This window comes from Aedes aegypti, chromosome 2 (assembly GCF_002204515.2).
Source record: "Aedes aegypti strain LVP_AGWG chromosome 2, AaegL5.0 Primary Assembly, whole genome shotgun sequence".
NCBI classification, from domain to species: Eukaryota; Metazoa; Arthropoda; class Insecta; order Diptera; family Culicidae; genus Aedes; species Aedes aegypti.
Window position 1 is genome coordinate 264476335 of NC_035108.1, and position 26362 is coordinate 264502696.

A 26362-nucleotide genomic window follows, 5' to 3' on the forward strand; every position below is an offset into this window, starting at 1 on the left:
GTATGAAGCTAATGCTCTCATTTCCCTCATGCGATCTTCCATCTTCAAGAGACCCCACTCCTACCATGACCCCACAGTTATGGATCAAATAGTGTGGAGTCCAACCTATAAAATTCAATAAAACGACATGGAAAACGAAAAGTTGTAATTTAAAAGCACGAATTGAATCGTTCCAAATTGGAATTTCGGTTAGTAAACTGTTTTGAGTGTAATATTTACATAGGATTGCATAAAAATTAAAAATTGTATCGGTTCCTGAAAACCATATTATGGATCAATTTTCATATTATGGATCAAATTGTGACATATTACGGATCAGTGCGCAAAATCAAGAGATTTTCAACTCAATACATCTGTATTGCATGATTTGGCAAAAGTTAACAATGTGTCACATATTTCTGCCAAAAAAAAACAGTGTTAGAGCTGGAAACAAGGGTAAGATGCCCTTTTTGTGATACTGCATTGTAGTAACTGAGACATGAACTGGTTTCGCTCCACACCAAGTTTTCCACCCATTTTTGTCTGCTTAAAAGCGAAATTGACAAACCTTGATATTTTATTAGTTTTATCCTTAGTGCTATTGACTGAAAATGTCGAATCCAACGCTTAAAATGGTAGAAATCTACATTATTTGGAAGTGATCCATAACCGTGGTAAACAATCATTTCCTGGTCCATATTATGGATCACTAGTTAGAAGTGTTAATATTCGGTATTTAGAATCAACAATCAAGAATTTTTTTCCCAAAAATGAATTCATTCTCAATCGAAGCATGTTTTATGCTATAACATATGAATTTTACCACCTGTGGGAGCTTATGAATGCTGACGGCACTTCTTACAGAAAACGACCATATAATGATAGCTGTGTGGTACCAACTAAACATTTGTCAAATACACCGTTATTTAGCGGCTGAATGCTGTGCTTAACATTAAAAATGGTAGAAGACAAATAGTTTAACATGGGAAAAATATGTTTCACGTCAATGTTTATGTGTTAAGCGAGTTATCCGATGTTGAACGCCAAAGTGATCCGTCACTGTGGGTGATCCGTAACTGTGTGGGCATGGTATTTCCTTCCATCTTTCCTTTCCCTTTCCTCTCCCATCGGGTAGATGATGAAATAGGTTCAAATATGGTGATGGCACAAATCTCCCAACTGGCGGGGAACGTGCCTTTGGAGCCGGCCTTCTGATACCTGATACATCGAAAGATGAACCTTTTTAAAAGAAAACAAGTTTTTCTAATAAAATTTTTTTTCATGTCTCAAATAAATATTTTAACTTGTCATTTTCAAACAAAAATAAACAAGTGAAAGTAACTACCATCTCAGAATTCAGCGAAGCTCAGTAAATGAGTCAATTTTGATTAGACTTTAAAATATCAAGAATTCCATATTAAAAAAAAAGCTCATGACGCGTTATTCGCCACAATATATTCGGAGTTGGCAGCACTCTTCAAGAATACAGTATTATATGGATTGTATGCAATTCTTGATAATTTAAAGTAAACTGATTAGACAAAATTGACTCAATTATTGAGCTTCATTGAATTCTTAGATGATTGGGACTTTCACTTGTTTATTTTTGCTGAAAATGACAAACTATAAAAAAAAATAATTATGACAAGAAAAACTTTTGTAAGAAAAACTTTTTTTTCCTTCAAAGTGCCAATCTAGCGAGGCACTATGGGCCAGAAATCAAAATTTCACGCTAAAAGTCCAAAAACTTTTTTTTTTAATCAAATATATTTCTCATTAGTGAGAACATGTGTGATTGTATACCAACCATCATACGTGATTTATTACATTATTTTATTGCACTTTATGGATGTCAATTTTGATTTTACTGAAAAACTTTAATTTCTGCCTATCAGAAGAAAATTCAGTTTGTGGGGAAAAATGGCAAGAAAAATATAGTGTGTACATTTTTGGAAAGCAAATTATGTGAATATTACATGTCTGATATAAAAATAACGTTAATTTGCATTTTATCATAGATTTTACAATGTCCCAGTAACATTTACTATATTTTCAACAGTTTGCCTTAAAAGTTAAGGTGTTTCACCGTATTCGGTTTGCAACCAGTTAGAGGTGGAATCCCAAACTCCACTCTTTCATGTGCAACCAAAAGGTTTTGCATATATTTGCGTCTGGCCGAGATACATCGGTTCAAGTACATGCGAAAATTTAATCGATTTTTAACCTAACATTTTCAACTTCGCTGCTGTTAATACAATCAACCAATTAAATATATTTGATTGGTATAAAAACAACTAAAGCAGTCATAATCCACTACTTTTGAGGAAGGCTCTGTTCATGAGCTAGGTGACATTACGAAATCTAGGTTCAGTCGGTTAAAAAGTTACCGGATGCTTTTTTTCTTTTGAGGCTATGATAAGACTGTAACATAGGAATCTGTTTGAGGCTTTCAATATAACAACTAACGCGTGGTTTCCGGACAACCTTCAGGTAAAGATAATATACTAATTTCATATGGATCGCAAAAGCTACAATTTTTATTTATCAACCACGATTGAATCATTGGTATAATACTTTACAAAAGTTATAAAAATCAAGTTGAAACATCGAAAACATCACCGTTTTTAAATTTGATGGCTCACTAAGATGAATTTATGTTTCCTAATGGATTATAAATTAATTAAGCAAACTCATATACTATCATACTAACTACATATATGGGGCCCAGATAGCCGTAGCGGTAAACGCGCAGCTATTCAGCAAGACCAAGCTGAGGGTCGTGGGTTCGAATCCCACCAGTCGTGGATCTTTTCGGGTTGGAAATTTTCTCGATTTCCCAGGGCATAGAGTATCTTCGTACCTGCCACACGATATACGCATGCAAAAATGGTCATAGGCATAGTAAGCTCTCAGTTAATAACTGTGGAAGTGCTCATAAGAACACTAAGCTGAGAAACAGGCTCTGTCCCAGTGGGGACGTAACGCCAGAAAGAAGAAGAAGATATACTATCCTCCTATACTACGCTGGAATATAAAAAATACAGTATAAAAGATTAAAAGAAAATTGAAAGACAGCATCAAATGGCCATCAATGTAGAAAATAAAAAAAAATAGTTTGAATCCTTTTAAATTGCTGCCAGAAATATCGCAAACCTAAGCATTTTAACTATTCCGCTATGCATAAACAAATCATCCAATTTCATTTAAAACAAATGAAGATTAGGAATTCTGCTTGATTAATTTCAATTTAAAATTGTGAGCTGAACAAAAAATCATTATTCTTATATAATTTCCTGCATGTTATAGTAAAAAGAGTTCAAAAGCTGTTGTAAACCTCATACTCTGGTGTTTTAACAAATCAAGTAAAAAAATGTATAAACAAAATTGTCAATTGCTTGTTTGAATGGTCAAAGCATTTGTGCACGGAGGCTTGAAAAACTAGATGAGTTACGCGAAATTTTATCCATATCTAATGTAGACGTAGTCTGTATTTGTGAGACATGGTTAAACGAGAAAATTGATGATAGCGTTATCAACATCAATGGATATCAAATAACCATAATCAGAAATGCTAGGGTTGGACGGATCGGAGGTAGTATTGTTGTGTTTCTAAAAAATGATATTAAACTAAATGTTCTTCGTGAATCAGAATATATGATGGGCACCATTAATACTGAGTTCATACTATTCGAGCTTATGATCGATGGCGATAAATTGCTTTTGGATACGTTTTATAATCCTCCTGATCTAGACTGCTCTACGCTTGTGGATACCTTGCTTTGTGAATACGGTTTGCATTATAATCAAATTTATTTCTTGGGAGATTTCAATACCAATGTGCTGAATATTAGTTCTACGAAGGCTAAGAAATTCGTTGACACTCTGGACAGTCATGGTTTAAACTGTGTTGGAAAAGAACCCACTTTTTTCCATGAGCATGGTAGTTCACAACTCGATCTTATTACAGTTAAACCTCCATGAGTCGATGTTCCATTACTCGATATCGATTCATGGAACTATACTAAAAATCAAATTTCATGGTTACTATGATGGTCCCTTCAAACAACTTTCCATAGCATTGGTGTTCCATGACTCGAAATTTCCATGAGTCGATGGTCCCTTCAATATCGACTCATGGAGAGATGACTGTATAACAAATGATCAATCAAAAGTTCTGCGTTTTAATCAGGTAGATGCTCCAGTTTTTTTCTTACCACGACCTTATTTTTGCTTCTTTAAATTTTTTAAGACATAATGCCTCTAACAATTACCAGTAACATGATTACAATAAAATCAATGTAAGAGAATTGAACGATGCATTCAACTACTTCAATCAATTGATTGACTTCAGTTTTACAAAATTAACGATCCTGACTTACTTGTCGATTATTTCAATGTAACAATAACTAGTTTGCATGGGGCTTATGTGCCACGTCCGCCAGAAAACTTGTGCTAATCCTTGGTTTAATGAAACTATTTCAAAGGTAACAATAGATCGCAATCTAGCATTTAAATAGTGGAAATTAGATAGAAAGATAGAGCCATGATTTGTTCAAAAGGCTCAGAAACAAAGTAAATTACCTTGTTCGCATTGCTAAAGAACAGTATTACAGTCGGTTTTTTGATCCAAGGTTGCCGTTGAAAGATTTGTGGATAAGGTTAAAAAATGCTGGCGTTAAGGTGAAGATGAATCGAAGCCAAACTTCAAATTTTCAAGAGCACGGATCTTGAGAACCAAACATCCGTTTAAGCTGAAAACTTAATCGATTGGTCACTAGCTGGTGGTGACCAATCGATTAGGTTTTCAGCTCAAACGGATGTTTGGTTCGCCAGATCCGTGCTCTTGAAAATTTTAGCTTTGGCTTCGATTCATCTTCACCTTAATGGACTGGTGGAAAAAACAGGAATTGACGTTTGCCCAAATGATATCAATCAATCCTTTTCGAAAAATTTCACCGAGTCGAATTATACTTAGAGTAAAGTGGGGCAAAAGTTCGAGTGGGGCAAGAGTTTCTTTTTAAGATTTCTAGCTCAAATCAAATCAAAACTTAGAAATGTCATGGTGATTCGAATACTATTCAAGTAAGAGACTTTCACTCCAAATTTCATAAAAAACGATTGAGATTTGGAAAAGTTATGGCTATTTGTTGTTTTTCGACGTAAATATTGTAATATTTGATCAAACTTCCGATGCATGGAACCAAATGAAGATAAAATATTTTTTAATATTTTATGTAAGGGCGTTTCTAGGCCTATCATAGGGATGCTTTGACGTGTATTATTTTTTCCATAAATAGTTGGAATCAATTTTTTGGTCCATAGCGGGGCAAAAGTTCGAATCTGCGGGGCAAAAGTTCGACCCATGTATAAACCCACGGGAAATTTTTCAAATTTCCTGAAATCTACATATTATCTTCAAATTAGGCAAAATTTGCCTGATCGTGCAAAAAAATGTCACAAAAATTTTACATTTTCACTAAGTTTTGCGAAAAACTGCTATTTTTTGGGTGTATTACAATTCACCCTGTTTTGGGCATTTTTTTATGAAAATTTAGTGTGTATTTTTCGGCAAACATAAGTTTACGGCTGGTATAAAGTATGCCTGGCATAAAAGTATTGATATTTTGTGTTTTAGCCAACGAACTTTTAGATTCGAACTCTTGCCCCACCGGTGGGGCAAAAGTTCGTTTAAGACAATCAATTTTGAAACTGTTATAACTAAAAATGGGTAAATATTTTGACACAAGTTTGTTGAGCAAAGTTATAGCCAATATGTTGAAGGTTCGCTGTATGGTATTTGTTTTGTTTCATCTGCTATTATTTTCCTGGAAACCTTGATTACACCACTAAGGTCGAACTTTTGCCCCACCTTACTCTACACCCCACGTCAGAGCGAATATTTGAACTCATTCAACTTTAATGCCGCGAATGAAGCCAAAGTAGTGAATGCACTATTTGACATTAAATCAAATGCCGTAGGTCTGGATAAAGTGCCGCTCAATTTTTTGAAAAAAAATATTGCCGCTTATTATCACGCCAGTTACCCACATATTTAATTCCATTATCAAAACCATTATATTTCCTAAGGCTTGGAAAAAGGCAAAAGTACTCCCAATTAATAAAAAGGCAAAGGAAAATTCTATTGAAAATTTACGCCCAATATGTATATTGCCAGGTCTTTCTGAAGTTTTAGAAAAATTGTTAAAAAAGCAAATGTGTTCCTACATCAATGAAAACAACTTATTGAGTCCGCATCAATCTGGTTACAGACCCGGTCATAGTACTAAAACAGTTTTGCTCAAAGTATTAGATGACATGGTCGGGGTTCTACTAAACCGCACCAAGTGCCATTTTTTCCCTAATAGACTTTTTACACCAGAGGACTCAAATAATCATGACCTTTCTACCATGAAAATATCAAGTAATTTGAACAGTTCCTTGTGATCTTACATCAAAAATTTTCTTTGGATGGACTTGTAAAACTGTAATTTTGTTCAGCCAAAGCGAACCATAAACCAACGCACGTCATCAGAGGGAATTCATTTTTCAGATATAAAGCTATATTTTTTCAACTTCCTTCTATATTCTTACAATTTATCCATTCCAAACAACTCATAGAAACAGAGGCCAGTGAAATTGGGCAGCAATTGATTAAATAAAATAAAATATAGCTCCGGTGGCGTTGATCTATTTTCTTTCAAATTTTATCCAGCCACACCGCACTAAGTACTGTTTATCTGAAAATCGCATTTAGACATGGAGTAAAGGCATTTACATGCAATACATACTTGCACTAGCTTGTTATATAATATGTTTATCAAACCACACATAAGCCGTAATGAAAAAACGAAATAATTTAATCTGGTGCTGTGTGAACAACTCAGGTGGACTTGGTGCGCTTTAGTTGTTCAGAAAATGGCATTATCGCCATCAAACCCCGTCAGACAAACTGCACATTACTTGATTCAAGTTTATCACCATTTCTTCAAGAAGTGAAGATGACCTAGTGAATCTAGCACACTAGATTACCACTCAGAAGGCAAGAGTTCAAATCACGGTAAAACTTTTTTTCTGATGTTCTATCCGATGGTGATGGAAATCAAACAACTTTTAGATTCTGTGATTATTTTTATATTGCAGAAAAACATCAGCAGGTCAATGTACATCTGAAAAGATGGTGATTCCTGGTGAACACTTGATCAGCAAAGGAGCACCAAATGGGAGCAACTTGGTGCGCTTTGGCAGAGCGAATTCATGGTTTTCTTCTATCATTAGGATCTATGTATGAAAACGTGAGAACCTTGATTCAATACATACGAATCCTTCCCATAAACACTTGTGACATGGATTCCAACATGCACGGTGATGATAAACATCATTTGTCTCCAATTTTACTTGTGTTGTTGAAAACTGTGAAACACATCCAACCATACCGAACCAAGAACCATATTTTTTCAATTTTTGTTCAGCCAGAGTGAACTGAGTGCTTCATATTGTTTAATGAAATCCAATCACATCGTTAATTTTTTGATGATTTACTAGTATATTTAATCTCAATGTACTTATTGAACACTGTTAATCGCATGTGAGCGATAAAAAAATAAAATTATCATCCGCGATAAACTAGTACAGGAAAAGACTTTAAAGTAAAATATCTCGGAATAAAGATTTTGGCACTTGGTGCGGTTTTAGCAGAACCCCGACCACATAGGGATGATTCTTGATGAAAGCAATTCAATCATTCTGATACTTCTTGATTTTTCTAAGGCATTTGACACGGTTTCGCATGGTATGTTATGTAAGGAACTGCAATGTAATTTGGTTTCTCGAGTGCTTCTGTCCATTTAATAAACTCATATCTATCAAATCGTGTCCAATCTGTATATATAGGGGGAGATCCCTCAGTGCCGGACAGCACCCAATACCGGACAAAATCGAAACATTAAGAAATCATGGTCCAATCAAGATGGTGTATTAGTAGAAAAGAAAACTATTATGTAGACTACTGTTTGCGTACAATAACACATCCTTGAAATGTGCATGCCTTTTTAAAAAAGTAGAAAAGTTTGAAAATCTTTAAAAAATTTACGTATCCACTTAATTTTGAGCCTATTTAGTAAATATTTTGATTATGAAAAATACTTTGGATCCTGCAAGCATGATCTAACATAATCTTAATTTGATAGTATGAATGTATGTTGTACCATAATTAAACTAAATATGGACAAATTACAATTCTGGTTAAGCACCTCCTGTTCCTCAGTTTCTGACAGCTTGATTTGTTATATGATATCTTTGTAATTATTGCATCAGTGTCTCAGAATACTTTCATTTTTCATTGGTTCCGTCGATCATGGTATCAAACATGCAATAAAATTAAGAAGAATGAACATTCAGAACAACATTGTAAAATGTGCAATTTTTCATCATATATGAAAGAGGTTTTTGATAGGCATCTTGCAAACTAAGAATAAATACAATTATTCTTGTAAATGTTGCAAATGCATTGAATTGGTAATTATAACCTACTCCTATAGTGTACACATTCAATAATGTTCAAATTTACAGAATTCGAGGCATTTCCAGATCGTGTCCGGTATTGGGTGCCACCTTTCGAGATCGATCAATTTGGAACTAAAATTCATCATCAAAATGCAGTGTCAAAATTCATATTATAATTTCAAATTTATTTTTGTACACTATAAAAATGATAATATTTATCATAAATGGATAACACAAGCCCATAAAATCAATATTTTTCGAATTATGAATCTAGTGGCTTGAGTGTCCGGTACTGGGGGATCTCCCCCTAAATAATAAGTATTCCGATTTCTTACCTGTTTCGTCTGGTGTTACGCAAGGGTCAATTTTGGTCCCAATATTGTTCTCGCTTTATGTGAACGATTTACCTGACGTTCTTAAATATTGTAAAATTGAGGTCTTTGCGGATGATGTGCAACTATATTGTAAGTACAACTATGCAGATGCCATGTATATAGTTGATAAGATTAATGCTGATTAGTGAATCAAATTATCATCAAAATAGACGAAAAACAAACAACAAAGCAAGCTCGCTCACAACCGTTTGTCACAACTGTTGCGGATAAGGACACAATTAAAAGCAGAATTGTCATGACAATCACAGAGCGCAATATTGTTGGAACCTTTTCAACTCGCGATTAATCAGTAATTTAAAAACACAAACCAAATTTGTTTTATGGATGCTGTTTGATAATGTAACAATGTATACCAACACGGAGAAAGTTCTCGAAAATTGCAATGCGAAAGCCCAGAAAATTGCCGCGCACGGAGGTGACAAGTGTCTTTGTTGCTGCGTGTTGGGTGACAATTTATTCACTGATGCTGATTTACAAAATGGGCTCAGATAGCCGTAGCGGTAAACGTGCAGCTATTCAGCATGACCAAGCTGAGGGTCGTGGGTTCGAATCCCACCGGTCGAGGATCTTTTCGGGTTGGAAAATTAGGGGGCATAAAGTATCTTCGTACCTGCCACACGATATACACATGCAAAAATGGTCATTGGCATAGTAAGCTCTCAGTTAATAACTGTGGAAGTGCTCATAAGAACACTAAGCTGAGAAGCAGGCTCTGTCCCAGTAGGGACGTAACGCCAGAAAGAAGAAGATGATTTACAAAATGTTTTCAATTGGACTCTGAAGCACAACCTGGAATTAAATCTGGATAAAACTCACGCTATGCTCATGACCACAAATTCCAATTCCAATCAGCCCATATTAGTGATCAACAATACCATAATCGAATTCGTTCAATCGGCATCTAGTCTAGGTTATACAATTCAACCAAATTTGGACTGGGATGCATTCATACTACAACAGTGTGGTAAAATATATGGAAATTTTTGTAAGCAAAGATGCTGTCAACTTATTTTCAAGCTAATCCATAACAAAAGCCCTGACTATTTGTTCACAAAACTTAATCAATTTCGTAGTGATAGATCTAAGAAATTTGTTATAAGAAGGCATCGTACCGCTAAATACAGAAAAAGTTTCTTCGTAAGAGGTGTTTCCTATTAGAATACTTTGCTAAATGAATTAACCTTAATAATATCTGGGGCAGTTTTTAAGAGGAAATGTATTGAACATGTTAATTAAAATAGATGAATTAGATATAATTATTTGCGCGAAAAAAAGATGAATTCAGTTAAACTAAGTTTAGAAAAGTGTCACTTCTCTATTCATATCGCAATTGTTGAATTGCTTGACGATATAATAAAGGGGATTGATGAAAAGCACATCGTCGGTGCACTCTTCTTAGATTTACGCAAGGGCTTTTGACACATTGAACCATGCAATACTCTTAGATAAATTGGAGGCCTACGGAATTAGAGGTATAGCAAATGAAATTGTGCGCAGCTATTTGCAAGATAGAAAACAGTTCGTCACAATTGGTGACTCACAGAGTTCGTTAAAGTCCTTAGGGGTAGGTGTACCTCAAGGTAGCAATATTGGTCCATTATTGTTTCTGTTGTACGTGAACGACCTAAATAGGTTGCAATTAAAGGGAACACCACGTTTATTTGCTGATGACACAGCTTTGTTCTATCCGCACTTAGATGCAGATGCAATAGTGGAGCATATGACCGTAGATTTGAGTATTCTGTCGCAATATTTTTCTTCTAATTTACTTTCTTTAAATGTAATGAAAACCAAATATATGATGTTTCACTCATCTAGAAAGATTTTTCAACAACCAAACCAAGTCTTACTCAACTCTTCCTGTATTGAACAAGTATCATCATTTAAATACTTAGGTTTGATGCTGGATTCTACCCTAAGCTGGGCAAATCACATTAAAAATGTAGAAAAAAAGGTATCATCGCTATGTGGAATTATGCGAAGAGTAAGTCATTTTGTATCGCGCAGAATACTTTTAAACTTCTATTTTGCTCATATTCACTCACGCCTGAGCTATCTTATTATAGCATGGGATCGTGCCTCGAAGTCTTCTTTGAAAAAAGCTCCAAACTCTCCAGAATAGATGTTTGAAAACGATATTTAGCAAACCGTTTTTATTTCCCACTCTTCAACTTTACTCTGATGTCTATCACAATATCCTTCCAATTCACAGTCACTGTAAAATTCAGACTCTAATATTTGTTCATGACACTCTGCACAATAATCTTTTTCATCATAATATTCAACTACCTTCAATATCCCATGGCTATCGTACACTTACAATGTTTGGTCAAAAAAGAATTTCAATCATTGGTCCTAATCTGTACAATCAATTACCGGATTACTTGAAACAAATAAGCGATCAAAATAGTTTCAAACAAAAGCTAAAGCAATACTTAAAACTAAATCTTCACGACATTCTTGGATAAAAAATAATATTCGTATTTTGAGCAATATGTCAACTACCAGAAACCAGTCATAGATTAATCAAATTCTTTTTTTCTTAAATATCTTTCTTTTTTTGTTTAAAGTTAATTAGTAATTATATCATAAGTGGGTCCCTTAAAAGGAACATTTGTTCCACTGGGGCGTCACGCCATGTAATTCTATTTAAATTAATTAAAATCTCGATTACTTTTTCAAATCGACGTAAGTAACTTTCATACGGGTTTTGAGAAAATTAATTCAGAAGAATCACAACCTGTCTTCTAAAACTGTTTTAAAATGAATCACCTTTTTAACATTTTTTCGCAGTGTACACCACTTAAATTTTGCATACAATCAGCTCGCGTTCAAAAACTACGTAGTTTCTATTATTTCCCAAAAAAAAATAATTACACAAAATGATAAGCCGTTTCATCAAGTTACTTTCGACGTTTTTCTACCAGTGTAAAATCGGCTCAAGTTGTGTTTTGTTTTGATTCGTGGTTAAGTCACTTTGTCTCTCCATACAGCGGGGCGGCGAAAGTAGTGGTTAGGTTGCGAAAGTTGAAAATCTTACTTTCGTCGTTTTGTAAATCCGGAAATTAAACGTTCTAAAAGTGAAAAGTTGAGTTGGTACAGGGCGGAACGTGTAGAATTCCGCCTGCTCAACACGTAGGATCGATAAAGTAAGTTTGTATACTTTTTTGACTTGAGTCTGTATGAATAATTTTTCGAGAAATCTAGTTTAACGGTTATTTCAATCTCAGCTCATGTTTTGCTTGTTTTTTCATTAGTTTTTTATTGTTCACGTGCTGCACAGAGTGAGCTGAGATAGTTCCCAACTAACAATTCAGAGCCACAAACAAGCATGCATGTTTAATTATTGTTCAATAATGATAATGGCAGCTGAATAAAAAATTTGCTCTATAAAGAGCTGAGAAGGTGCCTTTTTAACACAAACTTAGATCAATGTTCAACGTTATGCATTAGAATGAACAAAAGTTGAATTCGCCACTTATTAAACGTTTCCAAAGATTCTCATTCGACTAGTCAAGATTGTTCTACAAATGAGCTGAACAAAACATGTTTCCCCCCAATTAAAAAGCCACTATTCCACTAAACAAATGTATATGGTATAAAAGGATATTCAGAAGACGAACTAACGTTTTACTTGCGTCGTACTTCAGCTATTCCCACATGTTTAACATAAGCATGAATAAGAGCTGAATAAGTATCTTATAAAATCCTAATTCAGCTTCAGTATATTAATAAGAACAGTTGATCCAATAGAGGCCAAAATGACGATTAACAAACACATTGTTCAGCATTAAATGAGCCTTGTAAAAGCGATCACACTATAGCTAAATTTCATAAAATGGACAAAATATCCGAAAATTCGTGTTGAGTTCCGAATGCATTTCAAAGCTCATAAATTATGCTTTCTTAAAACTTTTGAAATAGCTGTTCAAAAAATAAACATGGTCAGTCTCCAGAAATGCAGAATTATTGTGAAAAACAAAAATAAACATTTAAGCTAAGTATTCCGAGTAGGAGCAAAGTACTGACAAACAAAGCGTGATATTGACTTGATTGACATAAGAGATAAAATATCTGAAGCAGTATCAAAATTTTGTTCCTGGAACTTCTAAACCTATGAAAAATTTTGATGTACGCAGATCTAATGAATAGCTCGCAGCTATTGGTAAAATCTTGCAGAATCTAAATATGACATGCCAATTTTGTTCTAGTAGTTTATTTTAGATATCATTTCCAGATATTTTATATCATTTATCTATCAAGTTATTATCACTTTATGCTATCCATATTATAATCAGCTATTGCTAAGCTTTTTTCGCCTGCTCGGGATGTTTTTCCGTACAAGAAAAATGGAAATTTCTTTGACAGAATTGATTAAATAAAATTAAATAAACATTTGAAATGACATTTTTTCACAACTAAATAAATACTGCGCTCTAAGAAAATGATTTACTTGGCCATTTCCGAAAATAAAAATCGCATCAAGATATTCGAATATTTTTCTATTCAGGTGGGTTCTGAGGACTAACCCTTCAAATGATTCAAATATATTCATACAGAGAACTTTTACTTCAATGCATATGTAATAGGTTTATGAAAAATACAAATAAAAAAATAATCAAACTACAGTTAACTCTCCCTTACTCGATATTCCGTATCTCGATATCGAGTTAGAGAACCATAGTAAAAGTTGGTTTTCATGGCTAATTCGATAGTCCCTTGGATCGCAGTTGCACTGGTTTTGTGTTCTGTAACTCGATACCTCCCTAACTCGATGGTCCCTTCAATATCGAGTTAGGGAGAGTTGACTGTATAATTTATAAAATTATTTAAGTTAATTAATCAGTTTTGAACAAACTAAAACTTATTATGAAATAAGATTAATTATTTCAGACTGTTTTTTACTTTGTGTAAATAAACATTATTTTGACCAACATCGATATAAATTTTCTCACTGTGCGCTAAAAATAGCCGACTGAACTCAGCTTGGATCAGCACTAAACAGCAGCTGAATAATATGCTTGTTCAATTGTAGATTAGCGTACCATGTGTTGATTAGACGTTGTCGAATAGAAGCTCGAACATGGTCAATATTCAGCTATGAGAAGTTTTTATTTTGCCCTGGACGGTACAATCATCAATTCTAGGATGGCGCAGATGGCAAGGCATACCGCTGACGATTGGAAGGTCTCGAGTTCGAATCCAGGTTACAGGCGATTTTTAAATAAGAATGTAATACTATCATAATAATAGTGCACACTACATTTATAAAGTGCCTAGAAAAATATTTTTTTGTTTTTATTAGTCTTTAATTATTTTTAGACCAGCCGTATAAAAGCTGAACTAAATGCTTGTAAAACGTTTTAGAAGCTGAAAAATAAAGTTGGTATTCAACGACATGCTTTAAAGTTTCTCCAAATTTGTGTGAACAATGCTTTAACAAAGGTTGGCCATGGAAATTATTAAAATGTAATAAAACATGATGCTGGATAGAACTGCCATAATGGTGTTTGTTAAATGAGTGAATGTTAGTTGGGTTGCGTCCACTACCAGGAAGCTACACGTGAGCTTTTTGGTGTGGGCGAAAGTGGCGAGTAAAAAAAAAAAAGTTGTAACGGTTACTAATTGTGTGTTACTAAATATAGAAGAATAAATAAATAAATAAGTAAGGCCTTCATGACGGCTGAAGTATTTCTGACTATAATTTTTCCAACGTGAATTTGAGTGGAACGCTTCAAACAATATGATATTTTATTTTTTAAAACAGCGTAGCATTGGCGCGGTAAATGGCTGGGCATGGCGTACCATTGGTACCTCGCGTACCTGCAGGAATAAAATAGACCCCTTTGTGCGGTCCTTAGCCTCTTGCCCAGCAACTCCTATCCCTACCTCCTCGTGGTACTGGCCGGGGTACGAGTAACCTTGGGGAAGATCGGGTAACCAACCCCCGGTGGGAACTTTGGTCGTATGCTGACAGGGAAGGGGGGGTTTGCTTTTGCAAACCTGGAGCGTCTGTACTCCACGTTAGGAGCGGCTCACAACAGCGTCTGTTCCCCATGTCAGGGGCGGCTGATCATCGTCCGAGTGCCAGAGAAGGACTCTAAGCTAAACTGCGCACTATGGCCCTCCGAACATTTAGGGGGAATGGTCCTCCGGAAATCTAGGGGGTTGGTGTCAGGCCCTGCGAGCCAGCCGTAAAAACACATCAGCACAGGAACGTCAACGAGAGAATACGGACCGGAACAATCGGCAAAGACCACAGCGACGAAAATGGACTAGCGATTGGAAACTCGGTACGTGGAACTGCAAATCTCTCAACTTCATTGGAAGTACTCGCATACTCTCCGATGTACTGAAGACCCGCGATTTCGACATCGTAGCGCTGCAGGAGGTGTGCTGGACAGGAGCATTGGTGCGAACGTTTAGAGGTAATCATACCATCTACCAGAGCTGCGGCAACACACGCGAGCTGGGAACAGCTTTTATAGTGATGGGTGATATGCAAAGGCGCGTGATCGGGTGGTGGCCGATCAATGAACGAATGTGCATGTTAAGAATCAAAGGCCGATTCTTTAATTTCAGCATAATCAACGTGCATAGCCCACACTCCGGAAGCACTGATGATGACAAGGACGCATTTTACGCGCAGCTCGAACGCGAGTACGACCGCTGCCCAAGCCACGACGTCAAGATCATCATAGGAGATTTGAATGCTCAGGTTGGCCAGGAGGAGGAGTTCAGACCGACGATTGGAAAGTTCAGCGCCCACCGGCTGACGAACGAGAACGGCCTACGACTGATAGATTTTGCCGCCTCCAAGAACATGGCCATTCGTAGCACCTATTTCCAGCACAGCCTCCCGTATCGGTACACCTGGAGATCACCTCAGCAGACAGAATCGCAAATCGACCACGTTTTGATCGATGGACGGCACTTCTCCGACATAACCGACGTCAGAACCTATCGTGGCGCCAACATTGACTCCGACCACTACCTGGTGATGGTGAAACTGCGCCCAAAACTAGCCGTCATCAACAATGTACGGTACCGACGCCCGCCCCGGTACAATCTCGAGCGGCTGAAACAACCGGATGTCGCCAATGCGTACGCGCAGCATCTTGAGGCAGCGTTGCCGGATGAGGGCGAGCTCGATAGGGCCCCTCTTGAGGACTGCTGGAGGACAGTCAAAGCAGCCATTAACGACGCTGCCGAAAGCGTTGTCGGATATGTGGAACGGAGCTCAAGAAACGATTGGTTCGACGAGGAGTGCCAAGAGGTTTTAGAGGAGAAGAATGCAGCGCGGGCTGCAATGCTGCAGCATGGTACGCGGCAAAACGTGGAACGATACAGACTGAAGCGGAAACAGCAAACCCGCCTATTCCGGGACAAAAAGCGCCGCCTGGAAGAGGTGGAATGCCAAGAGATGGAGTTGCTGTACCGTTCTCAAGAAACGCGGAAGTTCTATCAGAAGCTCAACACATCCCGCAAAGGCTTCGTGCCGCGAGCTGAGATGTGCCGGGATAAGGATGGGAGCATCTTGACGGACGGACGCGAGGTGATCGAAAGGTGGAGGCAGCACTACGATGAACACCTGAATGGCGCAGAGAACATAGGCACAGAAGGTCAGGACAGCGAAGGCGATGGCTACGTCAGCACAGCGGATAGCGGAAATCAACCAGCTCCCACGATGGGGGAAGTTAAGGATGCCATTCAACAGCTCAAGAACAACAAAGCCGCTGGCAAGGATGGTATCGGAGCCGAACTCATCAAGATGGGCCCGGACAGGTTGGCCGCTTGTCTGCATCGGCTGATAGTCAGAATCTGGGAAACGGAACAGCTACCGGAGGAGTGGAAGCAAGGCGTTATATGCCCTATCTACAAAAAGGGCGACAAACTGGAGTGTGAAAATTATCGTGCAATCACCATCCTAAACGCCGCCTATAAAGTGCTATCCCAGATTCTCTTCCGTCGTCTATCACCTATAGCAAACGAGTTCGTGGGAAGTTATCAAGCAGGTTTCATCGACGGCCGCTCGACAACGGACCAGATCTTTTCCGTGCGGCAAATCCTCCAGAAATGCCGTGAGTACCAGGTCCCTACGCACCATTTGTTCATCGATTTCAAGGCGGCATACGATAGTATCGACCGCATAGAGCTATGGAAAATCATGGACGAGAACAGCTTTCCCGGGAAGCTCACAAGATTGATCAGAGCAACGATGGACGGTGTGCAAAACTGCGTGAAGATCTCGGGCGAACACTCCAGTTCGTTCGAGTCTCGGCGGGGACTACGACAGGGCGATGGACTTTCGTGCCTGTTATTCAATATTGCGCTTGAAGGTGTCATGCGGAGAGCCGGACTTAACAGTCGAGGCACGATTTTCACGAGATCCGGACAATTTGTTTGCTTCGCGGACGACATGGATATTATTGGGAGAAAATTTGAAACGGTGGCAGATTTGTTCACCCGCCTGAAACGCGAAGCAACAAGAGTCGGGCTAATGGTGAATGCGTCGAAAACAAAGTACATGCTGGTTGGCGGAACTGAGCGCGACAGGACCCGCCTAGGAAGCAGTGTTACGATAGACGGGGATACCTTCGAGGTGGTGGACGAGTTCGTCTACCTCGGATCCTTGTTGACGGCTGACAACAATGTTAGTCGGGAAATACGAAGGCGCATCATCAGCGGAAGTCGTGCCTACTATGGGCTCCAGAAGAAACTGCGGTCAAGAAAGATTCACCCCCGCACCAAATGCACGATGTACAAAACGCTCATAAGACCGGTAGTCCTCTATGGGCATGAGACGTGGACTATGCTCGAGGAGGACTTGCAAGCTCTTGGGGTTTTCGAACGCCGAGTGCTAAGGACGATCTTCGGCGGCGTGCAGGAGAACGGCGTGTGGCGGCGAAGGATGAACCACGAGCTCGCTCAACTCTACGGCGAACCAGTATCGTGAAGGTAGCTAAAGCTGGAAGGATACGCTGGGCAGGGCATGTTGCAAGAATGCCGGACAACAACCCTGTAAAGATGGTGTTCGCCACGAATCCGGTCGGAACAAGAAGGCGTGGGGCGCAGCGAGCTAGGTGGATTGATCAGGTACACCAGGACCTGGAGAGCGTGGGTCACAGTCGAGGATGGAGAGAAGCGGCCATGAACCGAGGGAATTGGCGAAATATTGTTGGCGAGGCTTTATCAAGATAATTGATGTAAAGCCAAATAAGTAAGTAAGTAAGCGTAGCATTCATATTAACTTGTTCCATTTTGGGCAATGACTCTCGGAAGATTTTATGGCTTTGTCAAGGGTTTTGTACAGTGGAAACAATGTCGAGCACTCGACACTGAAGAAGTCTGTAAGTCGCAGACGAAATCTATCTGTCAAGATAAGCAACACATATTAGAGTTTGAAGGTATTTGCTCGCCTTACTAGTGATTTTAGTATTTGATTTTTTTGCAAAAAGTGAAGTGTTAAAATTCAATTAGTAGTTTTAAGCATACTCTAATAATCCCTCCCCTAAATTTAATATTCAAAAGTGCAGGAAACAATGTGTTATAATATTTTATTAAAGCAAATGATGAATTCAATTTGCATTGAATTGCATTAAAATGCTGTGAAACCCCAATTAATATATTAATAAACAGTTGTCAACTCATTTCAAATAACTTTTACTTTATGATCACATTGTTCAGGCATTTTCAACTATTTTGAGGAACTTAAAAGTGTATCTTCAAAAAACTTTGAAATGTTTGAATCATATCTTTAAAAATGCACAATGATTTTGTAATATAAAAAATAGGCGAAAATGCCTTAATTATCATATTTTTTTTCAAATATTCATAATCCCTACACATATTCTCAATTTCATTTCAAAATATATTCATATAAACACATATTCCCAATTTCATTTCAAAATGCATTTTTGTCGTCCCAAGCACAACTTTTCATGTTTATTATGTTTATAGTGATTTTTGTTCAATTTTAAGGTGTTTGGAGTTTTGTCGCGAAATTTTAATTTCTGGTCCATAGTGCAATGTAATGGACTGTTGGTAGTTAACATAATTAAATTATCTTGAGACAAAATTTTGTTAAAATAAAAAAATGACAAGTATTTTTAAAATCGGCTTTGAGTTTTAAAAACCTTTATTTACTCAAAAATTAAGACAATTATCCTCAAGTCATGCGTTTATAGAAATTGCCATTTTTCGATTACATAATTTGAAAAAAAAATCTAGTAAAAAAAATTGGCTCTTTTCAAATGATAGTCCAGATACATTTTGGAACAACTAAGTATGCAAAGTGGATTAGTTAGTTAAGGTCTACACATCCAAAAAGTTTCATTGAAATCGGATATGGTACTTTAAGCTTGGAATACGATTTGGCGCGAAAAGGGTCTAATGTAGAGTAGATCAATGTTATTTGTCAACACTTCAGCTTAATTATTAGAGCTCTTAGTCTGAAAGCCTTCCTGTGAGAGCTGGTGTTCCTCAAGGCAGCATTTTGGGATCAATATTGTGCAATATGTTTACACCTAACTTGCCGGAGTTACCTCAGCGATGACAAAAATCTTTATTTGCAGATGACACTTATAAACAGGGAATCATAACTTTGACTTAGGAACAAGTTTGTGAACTTCAAGCAAATTTCCAGGTCAGCCATATTGTATGCTATATCAATATGAACTAGCTGCTGTGATACCAGGAAGGAAGATTTAGAATAAATTTTTTGATCCCTCTGTAATTCGATACTCTTCTAACTCGATTATCTGCTACAGTTCCCTATGTAACTTTACCTCTCTAACTTGATATTTTTATGAAATAAACAGTATTGGTAACTATTGCTTCTGCTCTATAACCAGCAGCTCATTGTTTCTTCACATTTCGTAGTTGTATCTATCACTTCCTTTTATCTTTCAATATTAATTCATTCGTTCATATCAATAGCCAAAACCAGAGAATCCATTTGCCTACGCTTCCATTCTTCCATCACGTCTCTCCTCACGCATGATACATAGGCAGTCTGCTGACCAAAGTAAACTGTTCTCACGGTGCTTCAATTACCGTTATTATCAAATAAAATATACCATCCAAACGGCAGTCGGCAGTTGATTCCTGACATTGTTCTGCACCTCTGGGCCGAATTTGAAAAAAATCCTTAGGCAGAATTTTGAGTTACGCCCTTTTGAAGTTTATATGACAGAAATCACATGATGTATACCACTTTAACTTGTTCAAACAAACAGAATAAAATTTTGTAGTTTTGTTTTAATTTCATCTGGTTTAAGATATTGAAAAATACTTTTTTCTAAAATTTTTCTAGACCGACATTTGAAAAGGGCCAATGCTATGTTTAGTAATTACTAATCAGCCAATACTCGAAACATGATATCTACCAATCTTATGCCTGATAGTGATTTTAAAGAAATTGTCCAAAGCATTCAAATATGTTTAAACAATTCTTGGACAGGATATCTAGATACGCCCTTTTGAAGTGTATGGAAGAAATATTGCATGGTGAATTTCGTTCCATCTATAATCAACGGTTGGGTGCATATACAATCATTTCACCTTTGCGGTTGTTCTTATTTCATTCAATTCATCAAGTTGCATAAAGTTTACACATACACATATTTTCTAGACTGACATTAGAAAAGGGCCAAAGTATAATTGAAATATATACAAATCAATATAGCTGAACAAACTATATCAAAGTTGATGAAACACTCGAACTTCACATATCTGTATATGTATTATATGTCTGTATTCTATTCAATTCTTTTATATTCTAGTGTGTTCTATTGTGTGCAATTCTACTCTATTTAAATTTATTTCATTCTGATCTACCCTACTTGTTCTTATACATATTTTTACAAACAGACACTGTATTAACCAACAACTGCGTCCAAAAGATTTGAACGGTACACCTTCGATGTTTGTATGGTTTTATAACGCTCCCAGGTCTGTGAAAAATAGCTATGCACAGATTCTGACTCCTCATCTGTGCTTCTTATATGCTCTAAGAAAATGAAGCTTCAAATGGTTTTTTCACTGTAAGTTGAAATAAGGGTTTTAACTTATATATGTTAATTTTTTATGTATTTTAAGGAATTCTCGATTACTTTTTCAAATCGACGTAAGTTACTTTCATACGGTTTTGAGAAAATTAATTGAGAAGAATCATATCCCGTCTTTTAAAACTGTTTTAAAATGAATTTTTTCGCCGTGTACATCGCTTAAATTTTGCATACAATCAAAAATATAAGCCGTTTTATTCAGTTACTTTCGACGTTTTTCTACCAGTGTAAAATCGGCTCAAGTAGTTTTTTGCTTTGATTCGTGGTTAAGTCACTTTGTCTCTGCATACAAAGGAGCGGTGAAAGTAGCGGTTGGGTTGCGAAAGTTGAAATTCTTACTTACGCCGTTTTGTAATTCCGGAATTAAACGTTCCAAAAGTGAGAAATCTAGTTGGATAAGTGCGGAACGTGTGGAATTTCGTCTGCGAAACACGCTGGATCGATAAAGTAAGTTTGTTCACTTTTCTGACTTGAGACTATTTGAATAAGTTTTCGAGAATTGAAGCATTTTGTATTAAATGTTTTTTATTCGAGCTGGATCCCAGCTTTGAAGGTAATATGAACAATTTTGTCGAGAGCTGCGAGGTGCTGAGTCTGCCGATATCTTCGAAATATTAAATAACCATGTTTGATGTATACTTCTGCAATGCGACTGGTCGAGGGCTAGGCTGACATAATGAGCAGGTGTCGGAGTCTGTGCGAAGCGCTTTTTCACAGACCTGTCAGCGCTTTCACCTTTCAGTCGTCGCGCGGTTTGCTACCACCAGAACCACCACGCTTATGCTATGTATGATAAGCGAGGTTTTTTCACCACTGTTGTACAAAATACAACAACGCGACGACTGGAGTGTTAAAGTCGTACAAACTTCGAAAGTGTACCGTTCAAATGATTTGCACGCAGTTGTTGATTACAACAGTGGCTATTTGTAAAAATATGCATAAGAACAAGTAGGGTGGATCAGAATAAAATAAATGTAAGTAGAGTAGAATTGAATAGAACAGAACAGACTAGAATAGAAAAGAATTGAACAGAATTGAATAGAATACAGATATACGATATACATATAGCTATGTGAAGTTCGAGTGTTACGATCAACTTTGATATAGTCATTGTTTAGCTATATTGATTTGTATGTATAACAATGATATTTTAGCCTTTTTCTAATGTCAGTCTAGAAAATATGTGTACGTGTAAATTTTCTGCAACTTGCTAAATTTAATGAAATAAGAACAACCGCAAAGGTGTTATGATTATGTATGCACCTAACCGTTGATTATATATGGAATGAAATTCATCATGCAATAATCCTTCCATACACTTCAAAAGGGCGTATCTAGATATCCTGTTCAAGAATTGTTCAAACATATTTGAATGCTTTGGACCATTTCTTAAAATCACTATCAGGAGTTGATTGGTAGATATCATGTTTTGAGTATTGGCTGATTAGTAATAACTAAACATAGCATTGGCCCTTTTCAAATGTCAGTCTAGATAAATTTAAGAAAAAAGTATTTTTCAGTATCTTAAATCAGATGAAAAAAGCAAAACTGCAAAATTTTATAATAATCTCTTTGTTTAAGCAAGTTAAAGTGGCATACATCATGTGATTTCTGTCATATAAACTTCAAAAGGGCGTAACTCAAAATTCTGCCTAAGGATTTTTTCTCAAATTCAGCTCAGAGGTGCAGAACAACGTCAGGAACCAACTGCCGACTGCCGTTTGGATGGTATATTTTATTTGATAATAACGGTAATTGGAGCACCGTGGTTCTGCCATAAAATTGCCTTACCTTCAATATCCATACACTCCTGCGTGAGCTGGCGTAAATGCAGTGGACTCCAAGGTCTACAGTGCATCAGCTATAAATGCATAGTCAATTCCTAAACCTTCCTCTTATTAGTCTACAACCGGACTGAGGATGCCTGTCAGTCCCAAGCAGGCGTCTGGTTGATTCCTTGTGTAAGTACAGCTGATCCAGCGATACCGCAGTACCACGGGTGGTCAATCAAGCTCAAGCTCTAACTCGATATTTTCATGAAAAATTCCAAATATCCTCCAAATGTTAATAAATTTCATTAAATTGATTATCATATAATTTTAATAATTATGTCGATACAAACTTAGATTTTTTTACTCGGCTATGCGAATCTCGGTTTTCAAATTTTAACCGACACCCAGCTAACAAATTATCCGGTTGCTTAACTACGAAGCACGATTTACTGATGCTCTGCTTTTATTTCCTGAAATCCTAGGAAAGTTATTTGCCGACTACTCGGCTTGTGAATCTCGGTAAAAATTAGCCGAGATTCGGTATTCTAAATTAAGTTTGTAGTAAAATGAAGGATGACAGTCTACTTCAGGGTGATAACATTTAACGTTTGCAATGACTGTTCAAAAATTGTTACGTAGGCACGTAGGTATTGTCATTTTATTGTTTTATGCGTTAAAATTACTATTCTGGATGTATTTTGTCAAAATAATGAAATGATAGGTTAGGTTTATATTTTTTGTTAATTGATAATCAGGTGAATTCATTTCACCTGTAACCATTCTGAATTATAAGGGTAAATAAATGTAATATGTTGTTAATGAAATGTTAATAAGGATGATAGTGTTGACTAACACAGAACACCTATATCGATTATTATTGTTCAGCTCTATTAAAGTGGTGTTTTGCCTCTGGCAAATTCGTCACCCAACGAATTAATCAAAACTATGATACACAGCGTTGCACACAGAACAGTTGTCAAACGGTACGCTACTTCAAATGACAAGTCGTTCTTTGCACCGGTGTCGCTTTTAACCCAAAGAAATGGCTATTTTCTTTTCAATTAACACGCAATATACGATAACATCAATCGTGTAGACATTAATAGGTTCATGTATGCATCTATATTCAACATTTTTCATAGCTATCACACTAAAGAAGCATGGCACCTTTGCAAAAAAAACACACTTTGATGCACCTGACCATGATCGTTATGCAAATGAGTACCACAGCGGTGCTATAGTCTGAATAACTTATCATCGAAATTAATAACCCAAAAAAAGCCCCTTAACTTTTACGACCGTCATAATTTCACAGCTTCCGAAAGATTGGGAAAAAATTCTCCTAAATAAATATAAAAGTCAAAGCAAACTCACCGTGTTTCGAGTGTCGCGTTCGATGTCCACCTCGCCGAAGCTGTCCAATCCGCATCCGTCCATTCCGATGTCGCATCGGCTGTGCAATCCGTATCTCGCCGGATCCGAAATCTTCGTCTCGCTGATTACTGAACGGGTCATCCCGTAGCATCTCTTCGATATCCACATCATCTCGGCCCAGTTTTGCATTGGCTGAGGCCGCCAAGAGGCAGCACGCGCCCAAAAAGGCCATCAAAAGGCCACTAATTGACCACATTTTCGTTTTGCAAAATTCCCTTATCGAACTTCCTGGCTATTAGGCCCTTATGAACGGTTATATCTTAGCAGCACTGACTTCCACCGTCCACATTGATATACTCTTAACAACTCTCCGTTTCTTCCGTTTTCCCTCACTGGAGTGATAAACTTTGATTTCTGTACACACTTTTCGAACTTGGTATTCTTTTGTTTTCACATTATCATGATTTATGCGAAAGCTATTGCCTTTTATCCGACGAAGTCGTTGCTGATGGCGGCACACGTTCTGGGGTTCCGCTTTTGAACACAAATCTACTTCCCCATCGGTCGTTTGCTGAGGAAACTAGTATACAGGGGTTAGACAAAAAGGTTGGAACATGTAAAATTTTGTCAAAATAAAACATGCGTTACTTTCGTGAAAATTTATGAAATTTGTCTTGATGAAGTCATTGAAAGCAAAATACTAAACGAGCTAGCAGGATTCATTTCGAAAATAATATCTTGAGGGGCTACAATTTTTATGATGACGTTTTTTAAAACGATCGAAAGAAAAATATTGTCAAAGTAATTCATAGAAAAATATGATTCCTTAAGGCAAAGTAGTCCGTCATTCGTTTTTGCAGAAATGATTACTTTGCAGCGTGTAATTTCAAAGTGATAAAACTCATTCTTGATAGTGTATATTGACTTGAAAAAGTATCACTGTACGCGCCAAAAAACATGAGGTATGCTGATACTTTTTCAGCTGTGTCAGTGCAAAACCAACTGATTTTCTTTGATTCGAAATCTTGAAAAGAATTAGCAACAATCATCAACGACGCGTACAAATTTCAACGACGGCCTACTTCGCCTTAAGCGTAATTATGAAGAGATTTCCAAAAACAAACTGATAATAATTTCCGAAGGTTGCATCTTAGTGTCTAAGACTAAGACAAATACTTGAAAGAATCCTACGAACTTCTCAGTATGTTCGTTGCTAAAAATAATGAAACAATTCATTTTGAACAAAAAAATGTTTTGCCACGATTCCATAGTTGATATCTTGAAGGTGTCTTGAGAGATATATTTTGTGATTATTTTTTAATTGTTGGGCACAAGTCTGATTTTTTAGCTGGACTTCAAGAATCATCCGAAAAATTATCATGACACATTTTAACATAAACATGACTTCTGAGGAGAAAAAAAAATATTATCTATATTAGAGACACTTTCAGCTCATGACGTGGTTCATCTCTGAGCTAAAACGAAATATTAGAACACTAATATTTGCAGAAAAAACACTACATAATAAATTTTCTCAAAAGAGAATTAATCATATACCCAAAAATAGAAGTTTCTACAAAACTAAGGTAAAACGTGGAGTTTTGCTGACTGTTTTGAACATGTTGGCACAACTTCGGTGGCCGATATGTTCAATCAGGCCATTTTATGACAATAGACATATTCACACGCCGGACGTATCAGTTTTCAAATTATTCAATTATTCAAGTTATGCATGTTTTAATTTTGAATAAACTTTACCTATCCCAACGTTTTCGTCTAACCCCTATAGAGTATCGTACCCTACCACGGTCCACGAGAAAGACGTGATGCCGACAACCCCAGTAGATCAAGCATTGTCGAACAACGACCACCAGCCAGTGATTAGCATATCGAACTCATGACCAGTTTTCTGCGCTGTTTGGCTCCACTCACTCGGCTGGTACTATACTGTTGATGACGGCTGTGGTATTTTGCCCTGGAAAAAGACGAAAATAGATAAGTTAACATCTGCGAAAATATTTTTCGATGGAACTGTGGCAAGTGGCCACAGCATTTCTAGAGTGCAAATTTAGCAGACAGATTAATGTGAGGAATTTTATGACGACAGTCGTCATATTGATGATATATGTGAATCTTTTCCAGTTTGTAAAATTTATTCTCAACGTAGTCATTGTGCTAAAAGGACACTAATTGGTTTTGCGTTGATAGACGTCGATTTTTGGTACACCTATCCACTTGTTTGAAGTATGTTGATCAGAATAATATTGGCAAC

At 36.9% G+C, this 26362-nt stretch overlaps 1 protein-coding gene across 4 annotated transcripts in view; it reads right to left on the reverse strand.

Annotated features, from left to right (window-relative positions):
* LOC5570897 (laminin subunit alpha-1) overlaps positions 1-26362 on the reverse strand; it is a 547286-nt gene that overhangs the window by 502175 nt on the left and 18749 nt on the right. For all 4 annotated transcript variants that reach the window (XR_002500521.1, XM_021844981.1, XM_021844982.1 and 1 more), the window contains exons 2-3: positions 25849-26065; positions 24091-24670 (exon numbers count right to left, since the gene is read on the reverse strand). Coding sequence is in view for 3 of the 4 variants with exons in the window: in XM_021844981.1 (XP_021700673.1) it covers positions 24091-24346 (256 nt within the window). In the remaining variant the exon portion in view is untranslated. The remainder of the gene's footprint in view (positions 1-24090; positions 24671-25848; positions 26066-26362) is intronic.